This window comes from Nicotiana sylvestris, chromosome 11, assembly GCF_000393655.2.
Source record: "Nicotiana sylvestris chromosome 11, ASM39365v2, whole genome shotgun sequence".
NCBI classification, from domain to species: Eukaryota; Viridiplantae; Streptophyta; class Magnoliopsida; order Solanales; family Solanaceae; genus Nicotiana; species Nicotiana sylvestris.
In genome coordinates, this window is record NC_091067.1 from 33,880,894 (window position 1) to 33,893,483 (window position 12,590).

At 38.9% G+C, this 12,590-nt stretch overlaps 1 protein-coding gene across 1 annotated transcript; it reads left to right on the forward strand.

The window, feature by feature from the left end:
* Positions 1-3,485: 3,485 nt before the first annotated feature.
* On the forward strand, positions 3,486-10,604 carry LOC104247518 (uncharacterized). Its single transcript, XM_070161096.1, has 4 exons — positions 3,486-3,821; positions 8,616-8,709; positions 8,779-9,742; positions 10,100-10,604. Exons 1-4 carry the CDS (start codon positions 3,486-3,488, stop codon positions 10,602-10,604), a joined length of 1,899 nt encoding a protein of 632 aa, XP_070017197.1.
* The last annotated feature ends 1,986 nt before the right edge of the window (positions 10,605-12,590 follow it).

Below are 12,590 nucleotides of genomic sequence, written 5' to 3' on the forward strand. Positions count from 1 at the left end.
TCGTTGAAACCGAACTCGAATTCATCGGAATTTTTGGTTTCAAGAATATCAACAATAGAAGCTTGCTCAAAGTCGTACCACTGCCTATCATCATTTCCGGGATGCTCGAGTATGTGGTAAAATCGTAATCCTCTGCCCCGTTATTAATTTTCTGATTTTTTGGTTTTTTAGTTAGAGTTAGTTTCTGTCTTGTTTCTTCATTTTATCTATTTTTGATTATGTTTGTCTAGTTGGTTTTATTAAATTACTTCAGCGATAGCGTGCGTTCCGTTTGGCTTTAATAGTTAATTTTTGTTTGCTTACGATTGGTTCATAACATCATGTGTTGAAGTTTAATTACGTGTTTTAATACTAGGTTTAGTTTTAAATCAACAAGGTGATATTGATGTCGTTAAAATCTGAAGTTTATGTTATTTTATCACAAAATAGGGTGCTAGTAGCCTACTTTTACTAGTTAGAGTGGCTGAAATGACATTTTTTCTCCTTGTTTCTGACATAGTAGATTTCCTTTGACCTTTGGACAGATTTTAAACTGTGTTTAGCACACAATATCAGTTTTTGTTGGACAAACTTTTGGTGAACCAAATTCTGTCCAAATTTGCCTATTTAAAGGCTGCCCTTTCCTCACTTTAGGAGGGACTCCATCACACTTCCATAGAGCATTTTATTTTTGCTTTGAAAATATGAAAACAAAAAAAAAATCAACTGCTGAAGCATCCTTTAGTAAGCTGAAATTGTAAGTCTTAAGAGTGAATCTTAGAGTGCAAACCTTTTTAGAAAAGTATAAGTCCTCTTTAGAGTTCGTTTCTGGGTTTCTTCTCTGAGTTTTTGGGTTGTTTTAACACGGATTTGTTGTTGGTTTTGTGGTTGTTGTGCTGCTATTTTTATGCTTCTTTAATTGCTGGACTACTTTTTATTCTTTTGCTATCCAGGCAATCCTGTAAGACTCGTAATGTATGTATTTTCAGCAATGGGAACAACTTGAATATGCTGCACCATTTAAATGTGTTTGATGTGATGAATAATTTGACAACAAAAGAGCTTGTATGTTATTGTTATGTATCGAGCATGTGATAATGTGAATATAGTCCTTCATAATGCTTGAATATTGAGTTGCAAGTTTTTGAATGTGATATGTAAGTAGTTTATGGATTTTTAAGCATGTTTTCAAGCTATTGTATCCGAGTAACAATGCTAAGTATGTCATGGATGACTTTAGGTGTATAATACATAGCATGAGTTTGTTTTAGTTGCTAAAATTTCACTGCCAACATATGCTTCTAGGGATGCTGTGATAATTTTTTTTAATCTGGCCATTTTGCCAGATTTGCAAAAGTGGCTATTTTCGTAAAGTGTGTGTTTATACAATTGTGAGTATGTAGTTAATGATCATAAATGCAAACTAAGTAAAGAACCAAGATTATATCATCTTTGGGTCTTTTTGAACCAAAAAATAAAAGCTGACCCATTTACCTTTAAACAACAAAATTACCCTTTTTCTTCTATATAGCATTGGGCCAATTAAAATCTATTTTTTGGACCATTTTAATAATAAATTACAGCAGCCCAAGAGATCTTTACAAGCTGGCCCATTTTTTTAACAAGAAGTTGGCTCATTTCTTTTAAAATAGATTAAGTTGGTCCAACTTTTATTTGCATAATTTTTCTCAACTATAAAGCTAGAAAAATAATAATAATATCAGATTTTTCTACTATTTTTAATTAACTCATTTCCTTTTAATTAATTTAAATGCTAGGCAATTAGTAGGCGCGCTTTAACTCACGAAATCACTTTGTAGCGTGGTGTTTTAACATTCGATAAATTAATTCAATAATCGCATACCATGCCCATTAATTTTAGTTAATTCTTAATTTAGTTAATCTTTTTGTTAAGATCGCGGATTCGCTTGCATAGCACGATAGTTGATTTTTTTTAAAATAATTTTCAAAACTAATTTCTTCGAATGTAGTAATTTTCCCAGAAGTAAATAACGTGCTAACAATCGTTTGTCATGACTGCGGATTCGCTTGCGTAACACCATTATGACTAAATAATAAATTTTGTCGATCACGCATTCGCTTGCGTAGTGTGATTATGACATCTTCTTATTCAAAAACATTCTTTAATTTTTCTAATAATCTAGAGATAAAAGCGGATAGGTAAATATGAAAATAATATAAATCACAGTCTGTCCAAAATTAATTCAAGCCAAATGTACTCAATAAAGCGACCGTGCTAGAACCACGGGACTCGGGGAATGCCTTACACCTTCTCCCCGGTCAACAGAATTCCTTACCCGGACTTCTTTTTGCAGACCAATAATAATAGAGTCAAACCTTCCTTTGAATAGGGATTCAAATAAAAGGTGACTTGGAACACCGACAAAAATCAATTCCAAGTGGCGACTCTGTAAATAAAATAATCTCTATTTCAAATTTGTCAGTTCAAATGGAAAAACTCTTTAACCCAATCCATAACACGTTACATTTTGTACATATCTTTTGGAGGGGTAAAAAAAAGGGGCGTGACAGGTGTGTCGTAGCACGACATCCGTATGCCTTGGAGGAGGCGGGTTAGATTTTCTGACATATGGCTGATGCCTTTCTTGATTGAAATGTGAGGTTTGATCCCTTCGCCCATCGTTACGCCGATCTCTCCTTGCCTCGGTCTGGACTGACGTTAGTCGCTCAGTCGGGCCGTTTAGATCGTCTTCGTCTGCCCTTACCTCAGCGCAATAGGCGTTGTGAATCTCTTCCCACGTGGTGGGGGGGAAGGGGTACTTCATGAGTTTGTTGAGCAATTTTTTGGTTGCCTTTGATCCGTTCCTATTTAACCCATTTTAGAAGGCCGCTACCGCCATTCCTTCTGACATATTTGGCAGGCCCATCCTCACTCTGTTGAATGGGTCCAGGAAGTCATGAAGTCCCTCGCCCGCCGTTTGCCTGATGGCGAAGATGTCATTGACCCTAGCTTCAGCCTTCTTTTCCCCCGCATGTGATGTGGCGAATTTATCCGCCATCTCCTCAAATGTTGATATCGATCGTGCTGGTAACTGGGAGTACCATGTTAATGCTCCTCCTATCAAAGTCTCACCGAACTTTTTCAGCAACACAGATGGCACTTGTTCTTTTGACAGGTCATTGCCCTTTACTGCAATGACGTAATGGATTAGTTGATCCTCTAGATCCGTGGTCCCGTCGTATATTCTCAAGTATGGAGGCATTTTAAAGGTTTTTGGGATGGGGTGAGGAGCAGCTCCATCACTGTATGGTTGTTCGACGAATCAGTCCACATCGCGTTTTGGTAGTAGTTTAGGGGCGACGGGTATTTTGTCAACTCTTTCCTGGTGCTCCTTCATTTGATCACGGAGTGCTTTGTTCTCGTTTCCATCTCTTCCATTTTCTTTAGGATGGTCATGAGCGCATCGTCACTTGCGTTGATGACAGTGCGGGTGTTCCCCGATCGCATAGCATCTGGCTCGCCAATGACAGCTGCGATTGCTGCCGTTGGTAAGTTTTCGACATTTCCTTATGGGGGGTTTTCGAGCATGTTGCTCAGAGCACTTGTCAACTACTCCTCTAGCAGCTTTTTGATTGCTGGTGATGTTTCTCTTGTCGTGGATGTGGAGGCTCCTCTTTCGCGTAAGACCGTCAGATCCTCATGTGGAGAGGGTGAGATCTCCCCCTTCGGTGTATCCCTTGGTGTTGTATTCTTATTGTCTTCTCTACCGGCTTCGTTAAGGGAGCTTAGGAGGTTGTTTGAAACATCTACTATCATCTTCAGCCTTGCTTCTTTCTCCGCCATTGTTATATTTTATGGGGTTTGAAGAACAATAATCGTGACTTTCGAGAACCTAGATGAGAACTATGACTTCGGCTATGGAAATCCCTATAGACGGCGCCAAATTGTTTGACTCAAAAGATTTTAAACTCTTTTTAAGCCAATCAATCAAAGATGAAGGGGTAAATCGTAGTCGAAGATAATAAACTCTAGATAAAGATAGTAGGGAGGGGTTAATAGTAGAGAGAGAGATGATAATAGAGAGAGATGATAAGAGTTCTGTCTGAAATTCATATCTCTCTATTACAAGACTTGAACCCCTCTTATATACTGAGGGATTTCCCCTAATCTTGGGGACGACGAATTAAGAAACATCTAACGAATATTCCCTAGGTCCCCTAACATGCCAAGTCTAATGCCGATGCAATAGCATCTCTCCTTCCGCCTCAGGGTCGTACCCCTCTGTCGACTCGTAGGTTCTCGGTCATTCGTCATATTCACCATAGGCCGTGGTCGATCAAATTCGGACCCATACACTAGTGTGTTATGAACAATGGAGGATTAAATAAAAATAAGCATAAGTAATACATAGAATATATTTTTTGAAGCAGAAATAAAAAGGCCTGCATGAATATCTATATATTCCTTGCGCCCCCACCCCCACCCCACCCTTCCAAAAAAAAAACCACACACACATTCCATCACTCCCAAATTAAAAGACAAATGAAAGGTGATTTGTATTATTTCCCATTCCTCTACAAAGAATCCAACCCATATCGAATCACTAAATTTGTCGTGTAAGATTCTATACTTGTCTAGCTAGGCATAGAGTATATGTCTAATTAGCCTATTTTAGCTTTTTGTTTTCATCGTATCAATAATTTAAAAGGAACTGGCACGAGAATGTTTTACCTGATACGGGGCGAGGCATAAGCCTCAAGGAGCTGGGCATAAGCACCACAATTTAATATTTATTATTTTACAAATTAATACAATTAAATTAAATATCTAAAAGGTAAAATTACATAAAAATTTAAGAAATATGAAGTAAGTAAATATATATATATATATATAACTATTTTCCTCAAAAAATATTATTCAAAATCAACAATTGACTAAAAGATTAATCAAGACTACTTCTTCTAATAAAACTAGGGAGTAATTCAAAAATAGCCAGATTTACAAGTGGTCATTCAAAAATAGTCACACTTTCAAAAGTAATCGAAATTTAACCACTTTTCATGTAAAGATAAATCTGAACAAAAACACTATTCAAAATTCGGGAAAATACTCCAGCATAATATACTAGAGTTTTAGTATATTATATTGAAACTCCAGTCTAATATACTGGAGTTCCAGTATAATGTACCGGTCGAACATAATATACTGGAGTTTGGAGCACCGATGCTCCAGTCTCCAATATATTATACTGGAGCCAGCAAAGTATACTGCTCCAGCATAATATGCTGGAAGTTCATACACAGGTGAACCGAACTCCAGTATATTATGCTAGACCGGTCTTTGTTGCAACAAAATAATGGTTATTTTTCAATGACTTGGCAAACGCTGACTATTTTTAAACGACCGGTCCGAAAACTGGCTAGACTGTGCTATTTTAACATAAAACTAATCAGGCTTTGAAAGTTAATTGAGTAGACATGTATAAACTAACCAGAAAGAACAAAAAAACTTGAAAAGAAAGAAAAGCAAAAAGGGAAAATACAATCAAAAGCGTCAAACTAGAGCAAGTGACGAGGAATGATAACTTTTTGTATTATTGTTTGTAAATTGATTGTTTTCTTCTGTATCCGGTAGAAGGCGAAGAGATAGAATAAAATTATCACTAAGAATAAAAATTGTTTTGGCTTTTAAGTTTTTTAACCTTTTAGAATTTAATAACAAGTTGATTTATATATTTTTTGGTATTAAATTAGGGAAACTTTTGTTCCTATACCATATAGGAAACTATATTACCAAATATGTTTATAGTTTGCATATTACTCTTTATGCTAATAGTATTTCTACATAATATATACAATGCATTAAATAAGGAATCATTATAGCTGTAGGATTCCTTATTTATGCGCGCTAAAAAAGAGGAATTAAATATTTTCCAGATCTTCCAACGCAAATCACGCACAGTAATCACTATCGTCGACTTATTTACAAAATTTTTGTACTCTATTTTTTGCGTTAAACTCTGTTGCAATATTTTCTCTGATTTCACAAATCAAAATCGACAAAATCTTCTACAATTCTTCTGCAACAAAAGCAATTATGGCGAAAATACAAAGCAAAGAAAAAGAGAGCAGCAATTCCACCATTGACAACCATTAAAAAGCTTTGAAGCTTTGAATTCAAATTTGGGTTTTCAAAAATCTTTAATTGTTTGATTGGGTGTTGTTGAAAATAATTGGGAATATGGTTTGAAGTTTATATCTCAATTTTGAGGGGTTTTGGTGAAGATTAGACTTGGTTTTGATTGAATTTCATATTGAAACTCGAAGAAGAAGAAGAAGAAGAAGAAGAAGAAGAAGAAGAAGAAGAAGAAGAAGACGTATATTGCAAAAATTGTAGAAAAATTGTAGAAAAATTGTAGACAGTTGTTTATTTATTTTTCTTTTATTCATTTACCTATTGTATGAAAGTTGAACAACATTGTATAAAAATTGTATTTAAGTGGATGATTTAGTACTGTTTTGGACAAAAATATGTATCAAAAATGTGAAACATACATTTCAGGGGAAGCATTTCGAGTCCAAATATGTACCTAGTTTGTAGATATTTTGTAGATAAATTGTAGATTATTTGTATTTTGATTGTAGATGCTTTATTTTCTGTTTTCACAAATAAAAAAATGACTAAAATTTCTACAAATCTTCTGAAAAACGTAATTATGTCAAAAATCCCAATTATGCTACAATTGAATGGGAATTGGGATATTAAAATTCAATGTACCCAGTTTGTAGATATTTTGTAGATAAATTGTAGATTATTTGTATTCTGATTATAGATGCTTTATTTTCTGTTTTCACAAATCAAAAACGACTAAAACTTCTACAAAAAATGCAATTATATCGAAAATTCCAATTATGCTACAATTGAATGGGAATTGGGATATTAAAATTCAATGTACCCAGTTTGTGGATATTTTATCGATAAATTATAGATTATTTGTATTCTGATTGTAGATGCTTTATTTTCTGTTTTCACAAATCAAAAACGACTAAAACTTTTACAAATCTTCTACAAAAAATGCAATTATGTCGAAAATCCTAATTATGCTACAATTGAATGGGAATTGGGATATTAAAATTGAATGTACCCAGTTTGTAGATATTTTATCGATAAATTGTAGATTATTTGTATTTTGATTGTAGATGCTTTGTATTCTGTTTTCATAAATAAAAAACGACTAAAACTTCTACAAATCTTCTGCAAAAAATGTAAAAATCCCGATTATTCTATAATTTTGTGATTCTCCTATATGCTCTTGTTACTCCTTACGAAACTGCTATGCTAAATATGGAATCCAAAAAAATATTTCTGCAATTTTTCTTCAAGAAAAATAAATAAACAACAGTCTACCATTTTTCTTCAATTTCTGCAATATACGTCTTCTTCTTCTTCTTCTTCGAACTTTCCAGATCGCTCACTCACTCCGCCGTGTGTTTGAGTTGCTGCTAGGCTGTTCAGTAATACGATCTATTGCGATATGAAGTTGTTTCTTGCTCTCTTCAAACGCTCACTGCCAACGCCCAACGGTAACATAACAAAAATTTCTAACAGCGATTAATCCAGTCGCCGGCGACCACCCACCGCCCAGGTAAGTCCCCTCGCCCCTCTCTCCTCCCCATCATCCAACACCCCTTCTCTCTCTCTCTCTGCCCATCTCTCTCACCCCGCCTCTTCTTTCCCGTCTTTGTCTTCTCCCCCTCTTACTCCGGCGAGACACGAATCAGTCGTCGGCGAGTGGGAACAACCACAGTCAGGTTTCAGGCCTGGTTGCGGTGTCGTGGGGACACATAAACCAGATCCATCTTCAAGCCAGAGCTTTCTGACATGACGCAGCAGGACCTGTCTGATAGTTTCAGTTAGGACCAGTGGCTTTGGGCGGCGAGCGAGGCGTGCACGCGCAAACAGTGAAAAACAACACGAGTATCAGCACGGAACAGCAGGAGTTAGACACGAACGAGCTAGGTGGACGCAATACAGTTGAGTATACCAAGACAATTCCCAGGTTATAGTCACGGGAATTGGTACCTCCCGTTTGCCTATTTATCTCTATTGTGTTAATAAAATTGATGTCCTTTAGTTCTTATTAGTTTAGTCACCGGATTAGGGTGCCTGTAGTGGCATCTTGTCTTATTATAGTTTGTTCCGTGGTGTTTGGTAGTGACTCCCCCTAGTCCGTGGAGTTACCGTGGCTATAGTCTGGGATGGTCGAGTGAGTCCATGTCCTCGGGGCATGCGGGGGGTGGGTCGGGAGGTAGGGCGGGGGCCAGGAGGTGGGTTGGGATGCAAGGGAGGTAAAGGGAGCAAGGGTGTCCATCGGTTGAGAATTGGGTCATGGAACGTAGGTTCATTGACAGGTAAATCTATAGAGCTGACGAAGATCCTCAAGAAGAGGAGGGTCAATATAGCGTGTGTCTAGGAGACAAGGTGGGCAGGGTCGAGAGCAAGGGACGCGGATGGGTATAAAATTTTGAACTCTGGAACCCAGAAGGGTAATAATGGAGTGGGTATTTTGGTGGATAGGGAACTTAGAGAGTCTGTTGTTGAGGTTAGACGAGTGAACGATAGATTGATGATTATTAAGTTGGTGGTTGGTCAGTGCACCGTAAACGTTGTTAGTGCCTATGCGCCTCATATAGGCCTAGATGAGGAGGTTAAACTGCGCTTTTGGGAGGGGTTGGATGAGATTATACGTCAGCTACCACCTACTTAGAAGTTATTCATAGGAGGGGATCTCAATGGCCATATTGGATCGACTGCAGGTGTGTATGACGAAGTGCATGGAGGCTTCGGCTTTGGGGAGAGGAACGGAGGAGGAACCTCGTTACTGGACTTCGCTAAGGCTTTTGGGTTGGTGGTTGCTAACTCTTGCTTTCCGAAGAGGGAAGAGCATTTGGTTACTTTTCAAAATGCGGTAGCGAAGACTCAGATTGACTATCTCCTCCTCAGGAGGCATGATAGAGGGTTGTGCAAGGATTGCAAGGTGATTCCAGGTGAGACACTCGTGACGCGACATAGGCTCTTGGTGATGGACGTTGGTATTATGGTGAAGAGGAGGAAAATGTCTGCTCGAGGAAGACCGAGAATCAGGTGGGGAGCCTTAACTAAGGACAAAGCTCAAGAGTTGGAAGGGCGGTTGTCGGTTATGGGAGCTTGGAGGAGCAGTGGTGACGCGAACTCTATGTGGTCAACGACAACAAACTGTATAAGAGAGGCTGCGAGAGAGGTGTTAGGGGTCTCAACAGGCGTCTCCGGCAGGCACAAAGGAGACTGGTGGTGGAATGAAGTGGTACAAGGTAAAGTGGAAGCAAAAAATGAGGTGTACCGAAAGTTAGTGGGGAGCATAGGTGAGGGGGAGAGGCGAGCGTGCATGGAGAGGTATAAGGTAGCTAGGAAGGAAGCGAAGCTGGCGGTTACAGAGGCTAAGACTGCGGCTTATATTCGTATGTACGAGGAACTAGGGGAGAAAAGAGGGGAGAATAAGTTATTTAGGCTGGCCAGGCTGAGAGAGAGGAGAGCTCAAGATTTAGACCGAGTGAGATGCATCAAGGACGACGATGGTATAGTATTGATGGAAGATTCCCAGATTAAGAGGAGATTGCAGACTTACTTCCAAACACTTCTCAATGAAGTAGGGGATCGGGATATTGTGCTCGGTGAATTGGAGCATTCCGAGAGTCACGCTGACTCTGGGTACTGCAGGCGCATCAAGGTTGAGGAGGTCGTGTGAGCTATGAGTAAAATGAGTAGGGGCAAAACGACCGGGCCTGACGAGAGTCCGGTGGAATTTTGGAAGTGTGTGGGGAAAACAGGTTTGGAGTGGTTGACTGGGTTGTTGAATGTTATTTTTAAGGCGAAGAGGATGCCAGATGAGTGGAGGTGGAGTACGATGGTCCCACTGTATAAGAACAAAGGTGATATCCAGAGCTGTAATAATTATAGGGGTATCAAATTACTAAGTCATACTATGAAAGTATGAGAAAGGGTAGTGGAAGCAAGGTTGAGGATGACGGTATCCATCTCCGACAACCAATTTGGTTTCATGCCGTGTCGTTCTACTACATAAGCTATACACCTTGTTAGGAGGTTGGTTGAACAGTACAAAGATAAGAAGAAAGATCTGCACATGGTGTTTATTGACCTAGAAAAAGTGTATGACAAGGTTTATGGAGAAGTTCTCTGGAGAAGCTTGAAGGCAAAAGACGTGTCGGTTCCCTACATTATGGCGATTAAGGACATGTATGATGGGGCAAAGACTCGGGTTAGGACAGTGAGAGGCGACTCTGAGGATTTTCCGGTTGTTATGGGGTTACACCAAGGTTCTGCGCTCAGTCAGTTCCTATTCGCCCTGGTGATAGATGCGTTAACACACCACATTCAAGGGGATGTGCCATGGTGCATGCTATTCGCGTATGACATAGTTCTAATTGATGAGACGCGAACCGGTGTTAACGAGAAGCTGGAGGTTTGGAGACAAGTTCTTGAATCTAAGGGTTTCAAGCTTAGCAGGACAAAGACAAAATACCTGGAGTGTAAGTTCAGCGCTGAGCAGAGGAAAGTGGGCGTGGATGTGAGGCTTGAATCGTAGGTCATCCAAAGTAGAGACAGCTTCAAGTACCTTGGGTCGGTTATCCAGGGGGAGGGGAGATCGACGAGGATGTTACGCACCGTATCGGGGTAGGATGGATGAAGTGGAGGTTAGCATCTGGAGTATTGTGTGACAAAAGAGTGCCACTGACACTCAAAGGTAAGTTCTATAAAGCGGTGGTTAGGCCGACCATGATGTATAGGGCTGAGTGTTGGCCGGTTAAGAAATCACATATCCAGAAGATGAATGTAGCAGAAATGAGGATGTTGAGGTGGATGTGCGGGCATAGTAGGATGGATAAGATTAGGAATGATGATATTCGAGAGAAGGTGTGCGTGGCTCCCATTGATGACAAGATGCGGGAGACAAGGCTCAGGTGGTTCGGGCACATTCAGAAGAGAAGCCCAGATGCTCCGGTAAGGAGGTATGAACGGTTGGTTGTGGAGGGCTCGAGAAGAGGTAGAGGGCGGACTAAGAAGTATTGGGGGGAGGTGATTAGGTAGGATATGGCGATGCTTCAGATTTTCGAGGACATGGCACTTGATAGGAATATGTGGAGGTCGAGTATTAAGGTTGTAGGCTAGGAGGTAGATGACTATCGTCTTATGTCATAACTTTGGGGGACTAGTTTGGTAAGGATACTATTTTGTTTTTGCTTGGTATCATGCCTCTTGATTTCATGTTGTTCTTATTTTTCCATATATATATATATATATATATATATATATATATATATATGTATGTATGTATTTCTTTCATATTGTTCTGTGGTGTTACTAATATTGTTCCTTTTTGTTCTTTTGTCCTTTTGTCTTATTGAGCCGAGGGTCTTTCGGAAACAGCCTCTCTACTCCTCCGGGATAGGGGTAAGGTCTGCGTACACACTACCCTCCCCAGACCCCACTAGTGGGATTACACTGGGTTGTTGTTGTTGTTGTTGTTGTTGTTCTTCTTCTTCTTCTTCTTCGAATTTCAATCTGAAATTCAGCCAAAACCAAGTCTAATCTTCATCAAAACCCCTCAAAATTGAGATATAAACTTCAAACCATATTCCTAATTATTTACAACAACACCCAATCCAATCAAATAATGATTTTTGAAAAGCCAAATTTGAATTCAAAGCTTTTTAATGGTTGTCAATGGTGGAATTGCTGCTCTCTTTTCCTTTCCTCTTATATTATTGAAGGAACCCGAGATCATAACCATCAAAAGTTATTGCTGTGTATGAAACTTTGAAAATTTGACTTCAATTTTGACTGGTTGTAGAAGAAAAAACCTTGATTTTGGACGTTAATGGTAGAAGGTTTCAGTTGTTTTTCTGGATTTAGCAGAGGGTTTCAATTGTTTTCTGGTTTTTCTGGTTTCTGGGTGTGTGGTGATACGTGGGTGAGGGTGTGGGGTTGGGAGAGAGAAACGTGGGGGGAGGGGATTGGAGGAATATACGGTACCATAAATGTAGGAGTGATATAAGGTACAACTAATGTACAGTTAAAAAAACCTTATGGTATAAAATTGGTAATTAGGTATACTAAATATAATTATATCAAATCTTAAACATTGAGGGTAATATAGTTTTCTATATGGCATAGGAATATAAAGATTCCATTAAATTAAGGACTTGTTAAATAATTTTAATTCTAATTTGGAGAATATTTTTGGGCCTTACGCCCCAAAGCAAAAACTCACCCAACGCTGATGCATATGCCTAGAGCAATGGGGCCTATGCCTCGCGAGACTTTTTGGTAAAAAAATGTTCTTGACACGTGGACATATCAATGATCAACACGTGACAAATACTGCCTAGTCATCTCCAGGTCAAAGTGAAAGATCAACTAAGAAAGTAAACCACAAATTCTCTAAATTGGGATCAAATGGTGTTGATCCAAAAGTAACCACCCCGAGTCTCCAAAAAATGATTGAGTGTCCGAAAAATCCGTGAATGTCCGAATAAGGTATCTCCGGATAAACAATCAAGGCAAATCCTAA